Genomic DNA, 17,213 nt, shown 5'->3' with positions numbered 1-17,213 from the left:
TGCGTAGAAAATCCTGACTGGAACAAAAGTAGGCTCTCAGATTATTGGTTTTTCTTTTTTTTTTTTTTAATTCCTCCCCATTTTTATTTCTGGAAGAACGTAAAGGGTCGTGGTCGGAGAGGCGGAATTCCAGCATCGTCGGGAGGCGCTCGCTGGAGAGAACCACCAGTGGGGATGAGGCTTGCAATCTGACCAGCTTTAGACCAGCCACTCTCACAGTGACCAACTTCTTTAAACAGGTATTGTATGAAGCTGTCTAGTTAAGGAGCTGCTCCTTGAACGGAGTGATTTGATCGTGTGAAGTCAGTTTGGAACTGCATGATTAATTTGTGATGCTCTCAAGGCATGTGATGTCTGTTCCCTGCTCACTGGATATCTTTAAGCAGCTGGAGTGGGTTTATTATACTGGAGTGGGTCCAAGAGCAGGCCACAAAAATGATCAGGGGGTTGGAGCACCTCTCCTGTGAAGAAAGGCTGAGAGAGTTGGGGTTGTTCAGCCTGGAGAAAGCTCTGGGGAGATCTTATTGTAGCCTTTCGGTACTTAATGGGGGCAGGCTTTTTAAGCAGGGCCTGTTATGACAGGACTAGTTGTGAGAGTTTTAAACTAAGAGGAAGATTTAGATGAGACAGAGGGGAAAAAAGTTCTTACACTGAGGGTGGTGAAACACTGGCCCAGGTTGACCAGAGAGGTGATTGATGCCCCATCCCTGGAACTGTTCCAGGTCAAGTTGGCCAGGGCTCTGAGCAACCTGCTGTAGTTGGGGATGTCCTTGCTCAGTGCAGGGGGGTTGGACTGGATGACTTTGAAAGGTCCCTTCCAAACCAGTCTATGATTCTATGTGCTTAGTTCTGCCAGCAGTGAGTCCGGAGTGGATTGATGGATTCTTTCAATAAGTTTACTATGAATAATTACATTATGGAATTTGAAGTTACGAGCCTGTGTCGCGTGTCAGCTGACTCCTTTGGTTTCATTGGGTGATAGACAATCCCATTGAAACATCAGTGGGCTCAGAACTGGGTTCATCAGTGTGATTTGAGGGTGGCATCAGCTCCCTGGACACATCCAGGGGTGCCTGAGAAAACAAACCATTCACTTCCAGTGGTGCTTTGCTGAGTGGCAGCTCTTCTCAGCCAGAGCTTGGGATTTGCCTGAGAAGCAGTAGAAAACATGATTAAACAGAATAAAATTTTTAGTTAAGCTTGGAAATGGTTTCAGCTCATTAATTTTTGCTAAGATTTGCTTAATGCCACATCTGGTTAGGGAAAACTGTTATTTCCACGTCGCCTTTGTGTATAAAAAGGGATTTAATAGTGTACAACCAGATGTTTTTTGGACTGATTTCTCAATCATTTGGAATACAAAGATTTAGATCCTATGTATTGAAAGTTGGTTAAGCTCCCCTTTTTTTCCTGATTGTTTTGGTAACGTGCCACTTTCACTGTTGGTAGCCATCCAAAGTCTGCTCTTCAGTACAGTAGTGTAAATAAGGAGAAATATCATCAAGGGCATGATGTTGTACTGGTGGAAACCATGCACGTGGAGGGTGACTCATGCCTCTGGTGTTTGGTGCTTTCATGAAACTCAGTGTGACTGAACCTAGGCTCTGAATGAATGGTGTCTCTGGGGTCCTAGTGACACAGCAACAGAGAAGGTTCATTTCACCTGAGGTGTGAATAAAATCCAGTTCTGTAACGTAGTCACTGAAAATGGAGAAAGTAAGGAAAGAAAAAAAAAGAAGATTACAGCAGTAATTAGTATTACATTAGTAATTAGTGTTGATTTTGGCATTACGGTATTAGAGTTGTGCCAGGGGAGGTTTAGGTTGGACATGAGGAAAAATTTCTCCTCCCTGCAAGGGTTTTCAGGGCCTGGCCTGGGCTGCCCAGGGCAGTGGTGGAGTCCCCACCCCTGGAGGGGTTTCCAAGCCGTGGAGATGTGGTGTGAGGGACACGGGGCAGTGGGGACCTGGCAGTGCTGGGGGAATGGTTGGACTCAGTGATCTTAAAGGTCCCTTCCATCTAAAACATTCCTATGATTCTGTGGTTGCTCATGCAGCCCTTCCACTGCCCAAGTTCTGCAGCCCTCTTTGTAATAAACACCAGTTCAAATCTGGTCACTAAGTCGGTGATGATTTATAAAGCAGATATTTATTTACTTTCACTTGACAACTTCAAACCAGCTTATTTTAGTAATTTGTCCTTTAAAAATTGCCAAAGGTTGGTTTAAGATTTTGAGTTTTTGATTCTTCTTTATGTCTTATTTTGCAATCCTCCTTTCCTTATCTCCAGTTGAGTACAATTAATTGAATACTACTCAGTATTTTTCTCCTTCCATCTGCTTTCTTTTTCATATTGTGACATTACCTTTATTATCAGATATCTTCTGCTTTTGAATAGTTACAGGGTGGCAAAGCCACATTTTCCATAACGTTTCCAAAATTAACAAAATTCTGAGGTATTGGAATGTGTCTGGGCAAGAGACTCCTTCCACTTCCCACCATTTCTTAACACTTCTCCTGAAAAGTGAGGCTCTTTTAGACTCATACCAAAGAAAAGGCAGAGGAGCAGTGAGGATCTCTACCTGAATGACAGATACTTTTTCAAACTATTATACTTGCTAAAAATTGGGTATTTTGGGGACATCTTTTAATAGCCACTTCCAGTTTTGAAAAAGATAATATTGATGGGGAGAGAAAAGGTTTTCGATGAGAAGTTCCTGCAGCTGTCATGATGAGTAATAAGGAGAAAGGATGGAGGAGCGAAGTGTAATTTAGCATGTTAATGTTAACACCTTGTTCTGGGAAGGTACATTTTGAGATCTGCAGTGTTAGGTGGTTTATTCATTCCCTCCCAGTTCTGACGTGGGGCACAGGTAACCATTTTCTCCCCACCATCCAACAGGAGGGTGACCGCCTGAGCGATGAAGATCTGTACAAGTTCCTTGCTGACATGAGACGGCCGTCGTCGGTGTTACGGAGATTGAGACCCATCACAGGTATCAAACCAGACCTTTCTGGCTCCCATGTTAAGCTGTTTGGTTAGTCCTTCCCAGTTGCCACCCAGTGAGCAGACGAAAAAACCCTAAGGAGTCATTGACAGCCACCCCTGGCAGACCACGAGCACTAAAGATGGCATTTGGGCAGGTTTTTCAGCAGTACCTGTGCACGTGCAGCTCCAGTCACCCTGGGAGTAGTGTCTGTGAGAAGAGGATGCAACCCCCAAAGCCCTAAACCCAGGAGGGGCTGAGGAGCCTGTGTTTTCTTGAGTAAAACACCACTCTCTAGCTGAGAGATCTCTCTCGTGGCTCCCACTTGGTTAACAGGAGCAGACTCCACCTCTGTTTGAGAAAGGGAAATAAAAATGCTGGCACACCAGCCATGAAACATCCCTGGTCCCTGACCTGTGCTATTCCTGACAATATTTACTTAAAAATCTCCAGTGACAGCAATCCTACCGCTTCCTTAGATCATCTCCCAGCTCTCAGCTGGCCTTGTAGTGGGTTTAGGTATTAAGAAAACTTTGCAAAACCATCTTGCAGCAAATTAATCTGATTATGGGCTGTCATGCCCTCAGGGCAGCTACCACAACCTTGCAAGTACTTGAATACTGTTATTAGTTCACTCTTAATTGCCTCTGTTTTGTAGCATAACCAATCTCAGGATTTTTTCAGCCCTTCTTCAAAGGCTGTGATTTTAAAATTGCTTTCTACTCCCTGCTAGAGTTTCTTCAATCTGTCCATGCTTTTCTTCAAGCATGGTGATCTAAACTCATTATGCTGCTCCTCCTAAGGCCTCACGCTGAGCAAAGACAATGAATTTGTCTCTAGTGTCTTACCCATGACACTGCACTAAATATATCTTAGAGGTGTTGTGTCTTTCTTCTGGAAATTTGCTTATTTTTAGTGCTGCCACCCAGCCCTTTTCTACAGTTGATCCATGCCTTTTTTTTTTTTTTTCTTTTTAATGCTTGTATGTTTTGCTTTTCCTTAATGCATGCCCTTCTTATGTTTCACCTTAGTCCTTTGATGCCATTTCTCCAATTCTCCCATTTTCCAGATTTTTACAGTTATTCCAGCCTCAGTGCCATCCACCAACAGTGTGTCCTGTCAGTACACTCAGCTGACTTGCTGAGAAAAATATTTCATGTTCTTGGTGCAGGTTAGCTTGCAGCAACTCCTGATGTATCCTTCCAGTTTGATAGGCCAGATTCCTGATGAGACTTTGAGTATTGCTTTTAACAGTAGTTGGGCCTCCCAGTAGCATTATCTAGACTGTATTTCCCCAGCTTGCCTATGGGAACAGTATTTGGGACTCGTTAAGATACATCTTTCCCTTGGTGTTTATTTTCTGCTACCTTAATTGTCCTAGGTATCAGTTTGATTCACTATTAGTTGCTTTCAACAAATCCACATTGTTTGTCATTTATCATTTGTTTATTTATAAAATTAATATATAGGATATTAATGTGAAGAAACAAAGCATGAATATGTTTTAAAATTTGTATTAACTTTTATTTATTGTAATATAATTATTTTGTTCTTATAGCTCAGTTGAAGATAGACATATCTCCAGCTCCAGAGAATCCCCATTACTGTCTAACTCCAGAGCTGCTGCAAGTCAAACTTTACCCAGACAGCAGAGTTAGACCTACAAGAGAAATCCTGGAGTTTCCTGCCAGGGATGTCTACGTTCCCAATACCACATACAGGTTAGAGTTTTGAAATATGTTTCACATTTCAGGGCTTGAGACTGGCAAGTCTAGAAATTCCTACCTTATCATCTGGTTCATTGCAAAACTCGCTCTGTCGGTAGATCTGCTGCACAAGAAGGGTCCAGATTGACACAGCAGAAAATACACAATTGTGAAAGGCCAAACATATTTACCTGAAACTTGGCTGTGAACAATAATGAGAAAGGTTTCTCCATTCCCCAAAATTCACAGTGAAATTTAGTTAATTCTTTTCAGTTTTATGTGTTTTTTTTCCTTTGCCTGTCAGCTAAAGTCATTATTCTCTTACTGTTTTTATTACTTTCTGACACTTTCAGTGACTTAATATTTTTCTTTAAAGTGGGGGATGAGAATGAAGAAAATGCAGAATCCATTTGTTCATATTTCCATTTTGATTTAAAAGCAATTTCTCTGTTTACAGTGCTTGAAAAAACATTTACTGATGATCTAGACGATAAGAATTTTTTCTGAAGTATCTTGGGAAACAATAACCTTTCTGTAACTAAGCCCAGGCAGGGAGCAGATTTCTTTTCATTATGTACCACTATTCAATTAAAGCTTTTTCACAGTATCTTGAAGACGTTACACATCTGAGTGGAACTGTCTTCTTCAGCTGAATAATTTCTCTAGCTTACCAAATCTGACACTTCTTGTTAGAAAATTTACACTAATAGAAACCAGGTTTATATAAACCGAAGCTTACAAGGAAGAGTTTAGTCAAATTCCATATCTCATGTATTTTCACAGCTTTATTGCTTTATTTATCTGTTTATTTATTATTTTTTAGAGTTTGGACAGGTAATTAAACATTGCAATGCACCAGCAGAAATAAGCAGCACTGTCATCTCTTCTTTGTAATAAATCCACGAGAATTAAAAGTATTTTTTCAGTTTTCCTGTAATTAGCACATTTTGTGCAGAGTTGTTTCACTCCGACAAATCAGAATTTAAAACCATTTTCTGTAGGGTAGGAAATGTTTAGATAAAAAGTCCATACTGTACAAGGGTTAGGTAAGATATGCAAGTCAATATGACTCAATGTAACTGCAGAATTGGGGTCTTTGTCAGTCAACACTCCCACAACTGGCCACCCACAAGCATCCACAATAGTCCTTCTGCCTAAGGACCAACACTGCCACATAGGTTGTGCCTACAGGATTTGTTGGTTGGTACCACTGACTCCATTGGAGCTGCCCCACAGACAACTGTTCTCTGTTTGAAAGGTGTTTTGTTGTGTGCTTCCTTGGTCTTTCATTTACCTTCTTTGTTACATGTACTGAAAGGTTGTAAAGGGACAGCTCTGATTCAGTTTCAAAGGAGAAGAAAAGATCTCTTACTTATCTCAGTAAGCTTTGAAGCTGAGCTCTTAACTTTCAGGAAGAAAGCATAGTTCTTGGGTTGTTCTTGGAAGTATGGTGTCTAAAAGTTGAAGGCTGTGCTCTGGCTTACTTGATATGTGTGTGTGCACATATGCTGTGGAATTCCACGTGTGCTGTGGAATGTTTCTGTCAGCAAATGGAAGATGGGTAATTCCCCATTTTAGGGTTCTGTGTATTTCCAGATAAATTTTCAGCACTAACATGAGCCAAAGATCAAATTAGTTACATGATGAAACAAATTTTTTTTTCCTCTATAGGGTAATACCTAAATGTTTTCAGTAGCATTTTGCCACCTCTTTGTTTATTGAAACACTTCTTGTGTTCCCTACTACACAACCCAGAAACAAATGCAGCAGCCTGAAAACCCCTTCCCCCAGGGAGTATTATCTAATACATGAGTAGGTGGTTGATTCCTGGGCGTGAGTTTCACCCTGGGGTGGAGAAAGCTCTATGAAAATTACAGCACGTTGACATGGGGCTCAGGGGAATGGGAATACTCACCAAATATGCTGCAAGACCATCACAAATGGGTCAAGTTTATGTATTGGAGGAGACACCATCCAGTGTATGGATTTACACATGCTAGTAAACATAACATGAATGTCTTTGATGTAGTAATGTTCGGCGTGTATGTTCTGAATTAAAATGCATCAGGTGGAGCATTCAGTCAAAACTTTTTAAATTTGTTGGGTGTATCATGATTTTGGTTGACTTGAGCAAGTAGTATCTTCCTTTCTTAGGCTTCCAGTACAAACCTTTTCTTCTGTCTAGTCTTCCTCTTGACCTTGGTTCAACGTATTTCCCGTTAAGATTGGTTTCCTCACATTCACTGTGCCACCAGCCTCCTAAGGACAAATATTGTCATGTCAGTTACTGTCAGTTGTACCCTGACATACTGTGCTCAGTTTCTGAGTAGACAGCTCCTGTTGGCAGCATAAATCTTCTTTAGATCAGTTCCAGCCTAAGTGCTACCCAAACAAAGTGGTGCTTGTACATTATACCCACTTAGACCTGGGATTAGAGGGCCAGTATAAAGATGTTGTCACCCCCATTTTGGTCTGCTTCACATAAAAGCAGTGGTGCATAGAAAACTGCATGCACAGATGCTGCCACTGAATTGGGACACTTTCAAAGTTATCTCTACTCTTCTGTGTTTCCCATGACCCTCTGCAACTGACTTTCTGACTTACTGATATTTCTCTTAGGTACAGATAGTTAAATCTCTGCATCTACAGGAGGCTGAAGAGCCTTTACTAAACAAATCCTCTTTTTTTTTTATTGTCTGATGTCCTTAACCATGAGCTTAAATTATAAGTACAGTTCTGCTTGCAAAGGACTGGCTGTGACTCTGCTAAAAATGAAAGTTTAGCTCTTTGGAAGGCATTGGCCATCTGCTTTATGGTCACTAGAGCTAAGTAACACTCCCAGCATTGTTTCAGACATGAACAATATTCAAGCCTCAAATGCTGTACAAAATGTTCATTGCATGAGGTAGGTGTCTGGATGGCAGTTCTGTATCCTGTGGTTTAATCATTAATAGCTTTTTCGATTGTTTGCTTTCTACTATAAACTAGCAAACCATAAAACCTTCATAAAATCAAAGAATTGGGAATCCTGTAATCAAATTATCTTTGAGGAGAAATGTCTTTAGCCTTGCATCTCTTGTGGTCTTTTGAGAGGGGTTGTAGCCTGTATACTTTACAAACAGCTAAAATCTCCCTTTGAATGGAAACTCGTGATCACTCTTTAGCTTTTGGGTTGTAGTCAAAATGGAGTTAAGACTCAGTTTGCCTTCTGTTTTTTTTCAAGGACAGATTAAACAATCTGACCTAGGGTTGCTACAGCAGACCAGGCATCAGAGGAAGAACTGCCCATTACTTCAAATCTCAGAATATCATCCTGGGGTTTTATCTCAACCTGTGCTGCCAGTTCTGTTTCTGATGTTGGTCATTTGCACAGCCTCGCTGTGCTTTGGTTTTACCTCTGTGTAAAATAGAAAGGTGATGCCTTGTTGTAGGACCCAACAAAAAACATCTCCTGCCCCTGCCTGCAAGCAGAAGGATGCCGCTGCCATCTCTTTGCTCTGCCTGAAGCCAGGTTAGTATCAGTAACTACCCACTGAAGCATGCTGCCATCAGCCACGGCACCTGTGCCCAGCATACCTAGGTAGTTCTCCGGGCAGTTGAAGTCGGCGGGGCCGCCCCCAGCACGGTCTGCAGTGGAGAAGTGGAGCTGGGTGTGCTCCGGGAGGGCGCTGGGGATGCTGCCGGAGACGCGGGCCAGGCGCAGGCCGTAGGCGCTGGCGGGGCCGCCCAGGCGGAAGGCGTACTGGATGTAGCGCCTGTTCTCCCTCCAGTCCTGCAGCTCCAGCCGCAGCAGGTACTCCCCCTGCCTGGTGATGGAGTAGGTCTTGTTCAGGCCGAGCCAGAATTCCCCTGCAAGGTCGTGGTAAGTAGATGGTGTTAATATGGAACTAGGCACGGACGTGCTTCCCGTGTTCCTCGGCTCTCCGACCCGCACCTCAGCTCCTCACCTTTCCAGCCCCAGGATGTAACATAGGTGTTCAAATCAGCTGCACAGTGCCAGGCTCCAGAGATGTCAGAGGTGAGGATTAGGGGACAGAAGTCACTGGGCAGAGAGTTAGTGGGGAAGGGGTTATGTGATAAACCTTCCCTAAATCCCCATATCACTTGCACTGATGTTGAATTTGTTTTTACAGATAACGGGCGGGTAGTATGTGTGAAAATATAGTATTTAAAAGGATTTATTCATTGCTTTAATTAAATCAATAATATGAGTCTTGGGGACTGTTGATCTTTTCAGAGGTCTCCTGCTACATTCTTTTTGTTTACCTCTTCTTAATTACACACTGATGATCAATAAAAGGAAGAGATATAAATGAGCTGGAGCTTCTCTCTTAACTTTCCCACCTCTTGTGAAACACTTAGAGGGAGCTCAAGACATTTAAAACATGCATAATTGGAACTGTGTGACAAATGAAGCAAGTGACATACATAAAACCTAATTGCAATTGTATTTTTTAAGGGAAGAGCTGCAGAACTAAACTGAGCTTTCAGTACCCTTCTGTACAAAGTGAATTTAACATCAGAATTTTTCTTTCGCTTGAATTCTTGATAATTAGTTTAATTAGTTTCATAAATTATATTCACTAAGTAGCTTACTATTAGTGCTGGTAGCAGTGCACAATAGGCAATTGCCACATGTAGAAATAGTGTAGCTGAATGTGCTATACATGCAGATGGCATTTAAAGCAATAGAAGACAAGATTATTGAGTAAAATACTCCCACAATTTCCAGGTAAGGAGCAGTAGCCTCTTCTATTTTATCACCTTTAGAATACACAGCACAGAACTGACTAGGACATAGCTGAGAGTGATGTGATCCTCTGCAAAATCTTTCTGATACTGGAAAGATCTGGCTCCATGTTGGTGTAGTGTATAGGAATTGGAGACCAACAGAGGAGCAACTGGAGAATTCAATATGATCAGACAAACTGTACAGGTAAAAGTCCACCTCAGCTGTGTGCCACTGTCCCAAAATGCAGGAAAGATTGAGATATCACAGCTCTTTAGTGTAAAAGAGGTGGAAGTAAGTCAGTACTGCTGCCCATATTGGTGGGGTTTTGATCTGTGCTATGCCTAGAAAGTAGAAATAGTTTTTAAACAAAAGTAGACTCATCTCATTGTATGAGAAAAATAGGGAAACTATTCCTGGTGGGGAGGCTGTTGCTGGGCAGCACTTGGAGTTGATGATTAACAGGGGACTGTGGGTGTTTCCTCACCCTATCCAGCCCTGGAGGGGATTGGCCACTGCAAGGAGAAGCCAGAGGTGTTTGTGCAGGGGACCACATGCAGCTTTGGGCTCTCTTGAGGCTGGAGAAATTGGTGTTCTGGTTTTAAAGGAAACAGGATTGCAGAAAGTTTGAATGAAAGTAGCAACAGCAACTTGGTGAGGTTTTGCATTTCTGTGTATTTTAAAGGCTTTGGGAGGTGGTTTTATAAATAATAAAACCTCAATAATTAAAGTAACATTTAAAGCATTCTGGCCTTGATTTAGCAAAAGTTTTTAAAGACACTTTTGAAGGTGTGTCTTTGAGAATTTTACTGAGTGTCGTTTTCTGGTAAGCACTTTCTGGTGTTCTACAAATTAGGTAAGCTGCTCAGGTATGGTGGCAGGTTTTGTCTGCTCTCACATGAACACCTTTCAGTAAGAAAAGTCAGCATCTCAAATCAACTGATACAAAGAGAAGACACACAAAAAAATGGTATTTTTACCGTTGAGGTCTCCAAAACCATTTATGTAGGCATCCCAGGTTTGGTTGAAATCCAGTGATCCATCCACTCTGTTCTGGATAACGGTCCAGGAGGTGCCTGCGAATGCGAAGGGGGAATGAGTCACAAGCCTGGCTTAAGTTTTTAAAGCACTAGGAAGAAGGTGGAAGGTAACTGAGGCTACAGCTGCTGACCTACAGACAGCACTGCTGTGACTGCCCTTTGCAAGTTCACTCTCCATCATGGTGAAGAAGAAAATGGGTTTGCATTGAAGGTGGGTCCACGAGTCCCACTTACTCTTCATTTTGCAACAGAGCTGAGAGCAAGTGTACTGAGCTGTGCAGACTCTGGGCTGCAGGGAGAGCAGGTGCCTGACTCATCTTGGCCTTATTAACTCTCCATGAGTGCTCTTGGGTGTTCCAGTTTTGAGGTAGAAGGGGTTAGTCTAAATCCTCATGAAAGAAATGGAAGTGAGCACAGCTGAAGAGAACGTGGGGCCGTTTGAGTGGCCTCTGCCAGGCTTGGGGTGACTCAGCTCACCGGGCTCACTTTCTTAGCTGCCTTAACTGGGTTACATTTGTTTATGAGGACAGAGAAACACAAACAGAGAGAAAATGATAAGAGAGATATGAAATGTTCTGGACGTTTGATCAGATTATCAGACTTCCCCTCCTGATAGTGCTTGATTGCTGGGAACGGAACTCCACAGGAGGAATGAAGTGGTGGAGCCCGTGTCCACGGTAGGGCTGTGCTGGGGGCTTTCTACTGACCAGGTCATGACACCCTCGTTAGACCTATTTCAACAAATGTAATCAAAGGAGCTTTTTGCACAGGGCAACCCCGTGCCATTCTGTGCAAACATCCAAACAAATGAGATGGCCCTGCTACATTTGCCTTGGCATGCTCCCAGGCTCTCCAGGTGGCTGTGGCAAAGGGACCATGCACAGAGCAGGGGTGAAAAAAATGGAACAGTGAACTCATTAAATGGTGTCTGACCTCTAGGTAGTGGCCAAAGAAACAGGTAAATGGGTTTCTTACAAAAGTAGAGCTTGGGTTGGTGCTGCACATTCTGGTCCATGACAGTTGTGGACCTATGTGATATGTAGCATCTGATTCACCCAGGCATGATAAAGGAGAATCTTGTCTCCAGGACTCTCCTCTTTGGGTTGGTTTGGTATATCTAAGCCTCAGGCAAGAACCCTTGTTAACAAAAGAAAATTTTACTAAGGTATTTACTATTTACTTTGTACTTTTATTTGGAAAAGCTATTCATGGTTGCAATATAATGGCATTTCTAATTGCCATTTTCATTATCTGTAGCTAAAGAGGCTTGGGCTCTCTAATATAATTCACTTATAGGAATTGATATGGTTGAAATTGTAACTTTCATGATTGAAAGTCCTTTCCTTGGTATAAACAACAGGTGAGTTAATGAAAACACTGTTAAGGAGACTTCAGGATGTGGGAAACCTGAGTTCAGAGTGGGGATATATATACATCATGACAAATTTTTCCTGTCCTTTAGGACGAGACAGGTTTTTGGCTTATAAGCAACTACTTATGTGAAAATCAGACTGTTGGTAGCACAGCTGTCTTACCCAATTTCATTTCACAGTAGACATCGAAAGCTTCTGAGCCTTTGGGCTTGATAGTGTAAACCCCAGAGGACCGCAGGCCGCTGTTAGAAAGAGCAGTGCAGTCAGGAGCAGCTCCTAGGAAAGCAAACAAATCCTAGTTTGGATGTGGTAAGTTGTAATCCAGCTTTGTAACTCAATTTTCTCCATGGGATAGAGGCACATGAAAAAGGAGAACAATCTTTTTTGTAATTCTATTTTACGATAAATGTCACAAAATGGACAAACTGCTTTGGGCTTGGTAGCACGGCTGCCAAGTTGTAGGTAGTTTGCACACAATGTTTTTTAATTTAGGTAAGGCTTTAATTTCAGTAATTTTGGAAAGGCCTAAGACTGGACTCTGACAATTGGACTTTCTTGCCCCTTGTAGAGCTCCCCATAAATACCATTCCCATTGCCACAGTTCTAAACCACATCTCAACTTTAAAGAAAGCTCTTCCAAATCTTCTGATGAGCCAGTGGGACAGAAATTAGTTTTCTGACATATTCCCCAAGACTGACATTGGCATATGTCAATAAAAGGATGGTCACAACACATGCTTGCAAGAGGAGAATGGAGAGTGAACATTGAGGACAGGATTATTGTGTTATTGGACTTAATTCCTTGATGTCACCCCAGAGACAAGCACAAGTGTAGCAGGCTAAGCAGATGATGAGATATTTTCCAAAACAGGACATCTAGCTCCTTCCCACAGCACTGTGTATAACCTAGGAGTCTTTTCCTTTTAGTCTTTGGCTGTTAAAAGCCAACACAGAGCTTTCCCAGGGAATCCTGCGAATGCAGTGTGTTGTGTGGCCACCTCTAGGAGCCAGGGTCTCACCGTCAGATGTGTGTGCTGCAGGCGTGGCACTGGGCAGAGGGAAGGGGGTGCCCTCTGGCTCGCTGTGCTCCCCCGGGAAGGAGATCTCTGCCAGATCCTGCAGCTCTATGTGGTTCAGCTGAAAGAGCAATAATTACAAACTGTTAATTTCCCAAAGCTCCGAAATTAGGAGATTCGTGTATCAAGCTGAACAACGTCACGCAGAGAGTAATTTTTCTTGTGAGTATAATCCTTTAGAATACCCAATTTACAACATAAAAATAACTTCTGAGCCTCACTGGTGGCTTTCAGCTGCATGCATGTCAGCCGTGCCTCTGCTCAGACAAGGCAGGATTCATGAGGTGAGTAAATGACCCATTCTCATGAGGTGTACCTTAATGGGCAAACAGATTGAACTTATTTCCTCAGGTGACATCACTTAGACAAATAATACCAACATCTAAAGAGCATAGAAGCCATAGTTCCTTAGGCTGAAATAATTTTCCTTTTATAGCCTCCTTTTAGGAATAGATTAAATATGGGCATGTCAGTTATACCCAGTGTTACAGTGACACATACTGAACTGCAGAACGTGGTTCCCTATTGGAGTGAATATTGGAAAAGAAGAATATTGGATACTTAGAAGTAAGTAATGATACTTAGAAGGCCAATGGAAGAACAATAATATGATAGATAATAAGAGAAATTTAGCCATCAGACTTAACAGCAGCTTGGTGTTGATAGACAGTATTTCAAAGCTGTGTTCTTGATCATTGTGTGAATCACAGAATCACAGAACGTTTGGGGTTGGAAGGGACCTCTGGAGATCGTGTCATCCAGCCCCCCTGCTCCAGCAGCTCACCCACAGCAGGGTGCCCAGGATGGTGCCCAGGGGGGTTTTTTCTCTCCAGAGCAGGAGACTCCACAGCCTCTCTGGGCAGCTGCTCCAGGCTCGGCCACCCTCACCCCAAAGAAGTTTCTCCCCCTGCTCAGGTGGCACCTCCTGGGTTCCAGTTGGTGCCCGTTGCCCCTTGTCCTGTTGCTGGGCACCACTGACCAGAGTCTGGCCCCAGCCTCTTGACATCCATCCTTTAAATATAGCCCTGGCCATAGCCCACTGCCTGGCAGCACAACAGTCTCACCTGAAAAGGTACCTGTGTGCAGTCAGAACTGTTTATACCCTCCACTACACTCCAAGCTGTGAACAAGATGGGTGACTGACCAAAATGAACAGTTGGGCCATTGACTCCTTCAGTGTTACAAGAGATGGCAAATTCTGAAAAGAGAAAGGGAGATGGTTTTCCTGTACCTTGTCTTCCAGCTCCAGTATTTGATTGTGCTGTCTGTGGAGTTGCACATGCTGGTCCTCTACTATTCTGAGGAGCTGCTTGATGTGGTTGTCCTGCTGCTCCACGAAAGCCTGAGGACAGGAAGGTAGGGAGGAGGGTTGTGGTTAAAAGCAGCAGAAGACCTTCACCATGGCACTGCCTCTGTAGCTGTTGTCTTGGGGCCAGTTCCAAGAGGCACAAACCATTCAACATTGCCTTTTGTTTTCAAAGGGGTGAATTTCTTTGCCTCTGATGAACACCCTTTTTTGGGGGGGACAAACTACTGGCAGCTTAGTAAACCTTTTTTGTTGTGGCTGTTTCTCTTCCATTTTCACATCCAGAACAATTACATACTGTGAAGTTAGCCCTTGATTCAAACTAAATGTATGCCACTGATCAGAAAAGGGAACAGTTCCTGACATTTAGGGTATTGGCTTGGGAAATCTGGATTAATCTTTCTTCTTAGGCACAAACATTCATTATTTTCTCACACAAGTTGCTTCGCCCTTTTATACAAAATACAGTTAATACTTCCTTTTCCATAGGAATCCTTATACCCACCTGAATACTTCCATGTATTGACATCAAGTCTCTTAACACTTGCAAGGTTCTTAGGTCCTGGAGGTCATATAGGTCTTAGAGATGTCCCTCTTTAAAGGGGTTAAACTTTCAGGTTTTATACTGAGCAGGCAGTTCCTAGTGCATTGATTTGTAATGAGATGCTGGCATACAAACTGTGGGCTTGGTAATCGCATCATTTTCCTGATTGCAATAAGTTTCTATCATTGTTATTACTACAGAATTTATTAAACCTGATTTACAAAAGATACTGAAGTAGAGATCCTTATCGTTTCACAATTTTCTCATTGATTTCAGTGGGGAATTTTACTGCAAAATAAGCAACACACTGGATTAAGACACTGATTCTTTTAAGATTATCACAGTGATTTATTTCTCAAAATACACAGTAACAGCACAGTGAAGAGGAAGGGAAAACCTGAGCTTCTATTGCCTAACTACTGATAATAGCATTACAGTTTACTTTGCCTTTGTGTGTCAAGGGCTTTCACAAATCTACTTACTTTGAGTGAAGAAATTTCCTTTGTCTCTTGCACTGAAGGCTGGATAACGGCCAGTTTAGTGACTTTGTCCTCCAGTCCCCATACTTTCTCTTGCAGCTGGTTTTTGTTTTGTATGAGGTCTTCAATCTTCAAATTCATCTCCTGTGAGAGATTCTTTATCTCTTCATTGTTGATTTGCAGTCTGGCTGTAGTTTGTCTCAGCTGTTCTTCTTCTTCTTTGATTTCACTGGTTTGCAGTGAGAGCTCGTAGAAGGACCTATCAAAAATGTAAAGTTTTTGAAAGATGTCATTCATCTGCCCCTTCGTTTTATGGACAAAGTCTTTAAGGCCGTGCCCAAGCTGCAGGAGTCCATTGGCTAAGATCCGTACATCATCTAACATGGCAAATCTGGATTTTGTCTCGGGAGATGCAGCAGAATCAAAGGTGGAATCCTTCTCAGCTCTGCCTGAAAGAGCAAGTGAGGAAATGAATAAAAAGACCAGAATGATTTTCATGTTTGCTGCTGCTGATAGTCTTTGGTTGTTCAGGATGCAGAGACTTTGCCTACTAACAGTTTTTGCTGTGTGACTGCTCTGGGTTGAAGAATTTGATCTATTTATACTCCTCTTCATTTCAGAAGAGGCAGCCCAACGAGTTGATCATTAAACTGTGTGTATTTGAACGAATGTAACCCCTCTCGAATGTGGGTAGATAGCTGGGAAGGTAAAACTGAGGGACGGGCACACTGCTGATTAAACTGGTTCTGAACTTTTCCATCTGCCAGAACTTCTGTTATAAAATGTTATTGATGATGTTGTGTTTTTCACTCAGCTCTTTTTAATAGATGAATTTTGGGTCATAGTCTTGATAAGGGGCTAAATGGCTTCTTGTTTGTGTTGTATGCTTCCTTTTATTGCCTCAGGGGTATAAAAGGGTTTACCATGCTTAAGAGCACTGGACGCTGTATTTCAGGTTGTGCAGCTCCTTGATAAGCTGTGGAAGGGCAAAATATTCTCAGATGATTCACACAACTTGATTCTCATCTTGCACCATTTTCTGATGTAACTCATTGTGCTGCAGTGGATTTACTTGTCATCTAGTTCAGATTAAGTGAGAAAGAGGGAATTAGGTCCAGAGATTGCCTGGATGTGATTCTACTATGTTAAGGTTTGTGCAGTAATTTACACCATATAAAACTTATTTTTTAAGAGCTGCTTTCCAGAGGTGGATGAGATAAATAATACCTGGCTTACATTTCTCACCTTACCATTCTCTTTACTGTTTAAGATTCACACTACATACAGCTAGTCTACAAGTGCTCTGAAATAAATGTCCTGTCCTGCAGTGGGCCTCTGCATAGAAACACGTATGTTTTTTGAGTAGTATTGCAGTATGAATGGAAGGTATTTTTTCTTTCTGGAATCACTCATAGCGATCCAAGAAATCAAAATCAGTCCATGCATAATATAGTCTGTGCTTTGAGGGCTGCAGTTTTTTGCTAGGTTCTTTTATGTTCAGTAATTCTTCCCCTGGACTTTTTGTTTTCCTTGTTTGTGTACATTTAAAAAATGAAGTTTTATCTCATACACTGACCTTGCTGTGTGATGAAAGGTGGATAATGTGCAGGTAATTCCCTGTCCATAATTAGATAATGTGAAGGTATTTTAGATCTCAGATTAACTGGTGGAAAATATTTTGTACGTACTGGAGTATCTGCACAAAGTGTAGGAAATCAGCAGGAGCATGTAGATCATCAGGCCTTGCAGTGGGGAGAAAGAGGATTCATTCAAAGAGAATCAGCTGGCATAGGGTGGAAGCAAATGTGGGAATTATCCTTAAATGCAAACAATAATCACTCTTCTACACCAGGAAGCAGCACTGCATTTTCACAACCCAGAGGTGCAGTTCTGTCCCATAAAACAAAGATCCCAGTAATTTGTGGACTTGCTAAGTATCCCAGTGCAGCAGACAATCTTGAAGGTCCTCATCCT

General features: G+C 42.2%; 2 protein-coding genes across 2 annotated transcripts in view; one reads left to right on the top strand and one right to left on the bottom strand.

Moving 5' to 3' along the window:
• The window catches only part of DOCK7 (dedicator of cytokinesis 7), a gene marked incomplete at its 5' end in the record, with an annotated part of 97,752 nt that overhangs the window by 27,808 nt on the left and 52,731 nt on the right, over positions 1-17,213 (top strand). The window contains 3 exons of the mRNA XM_008940614.1: positions 97-239; positions 2,902-2,995; positions 4,545-4,707. Of these exons, the coding sequence (XP_008938862.1) occupies positions 97-239; positions 2,902-2,995; positions 4,545-4,707 (400 nt within the window). The remainder of the gene's footprint in view (positions 1-96; positions 240-2,901; positions 2,996-4,544; positions 4,708-17,213) is intronic.
• On the bottom strand, positions 6,770-15,737 carry ANGPTL3 (angiopoietin-like 3). The gene is made up of 7 exons (XM_008940593.1): positions 15,243-15,737; positions 14,142-14,252; positions 12,854-12,971; positions 11,997-12,110; positions 10,402-10,497; positions 8,269-8,541; positions 6,770-6,951 (listed from the first exon to the last, which is right to left on the bottom strand). Exons 1-7 carry the CDS (start codon positions 15,735-15,737, stop codon positions 6,770-6,772), a joined length of 1,389 nt encoding a protein of 462 aa, XP_008938841.1.

This window comes from Merops nubicus, unplaced genomic scaffold (assembly GCF_000691845.1).
Source record: "Merops nubicus isolate BGI_N331 unplaced genomic scaffold, ASM69184v1 scaffold5190, whole genome shotgun sequence".
Lineage (NCBI taxonomy): Eukaryota > Metazoa > Chordata > Aves > Coraciiformes > Meropidae > Merops > Merops nubicus.
This window is presented reverse-complemented; position numbering and strand designations above follow the sequence as displayed.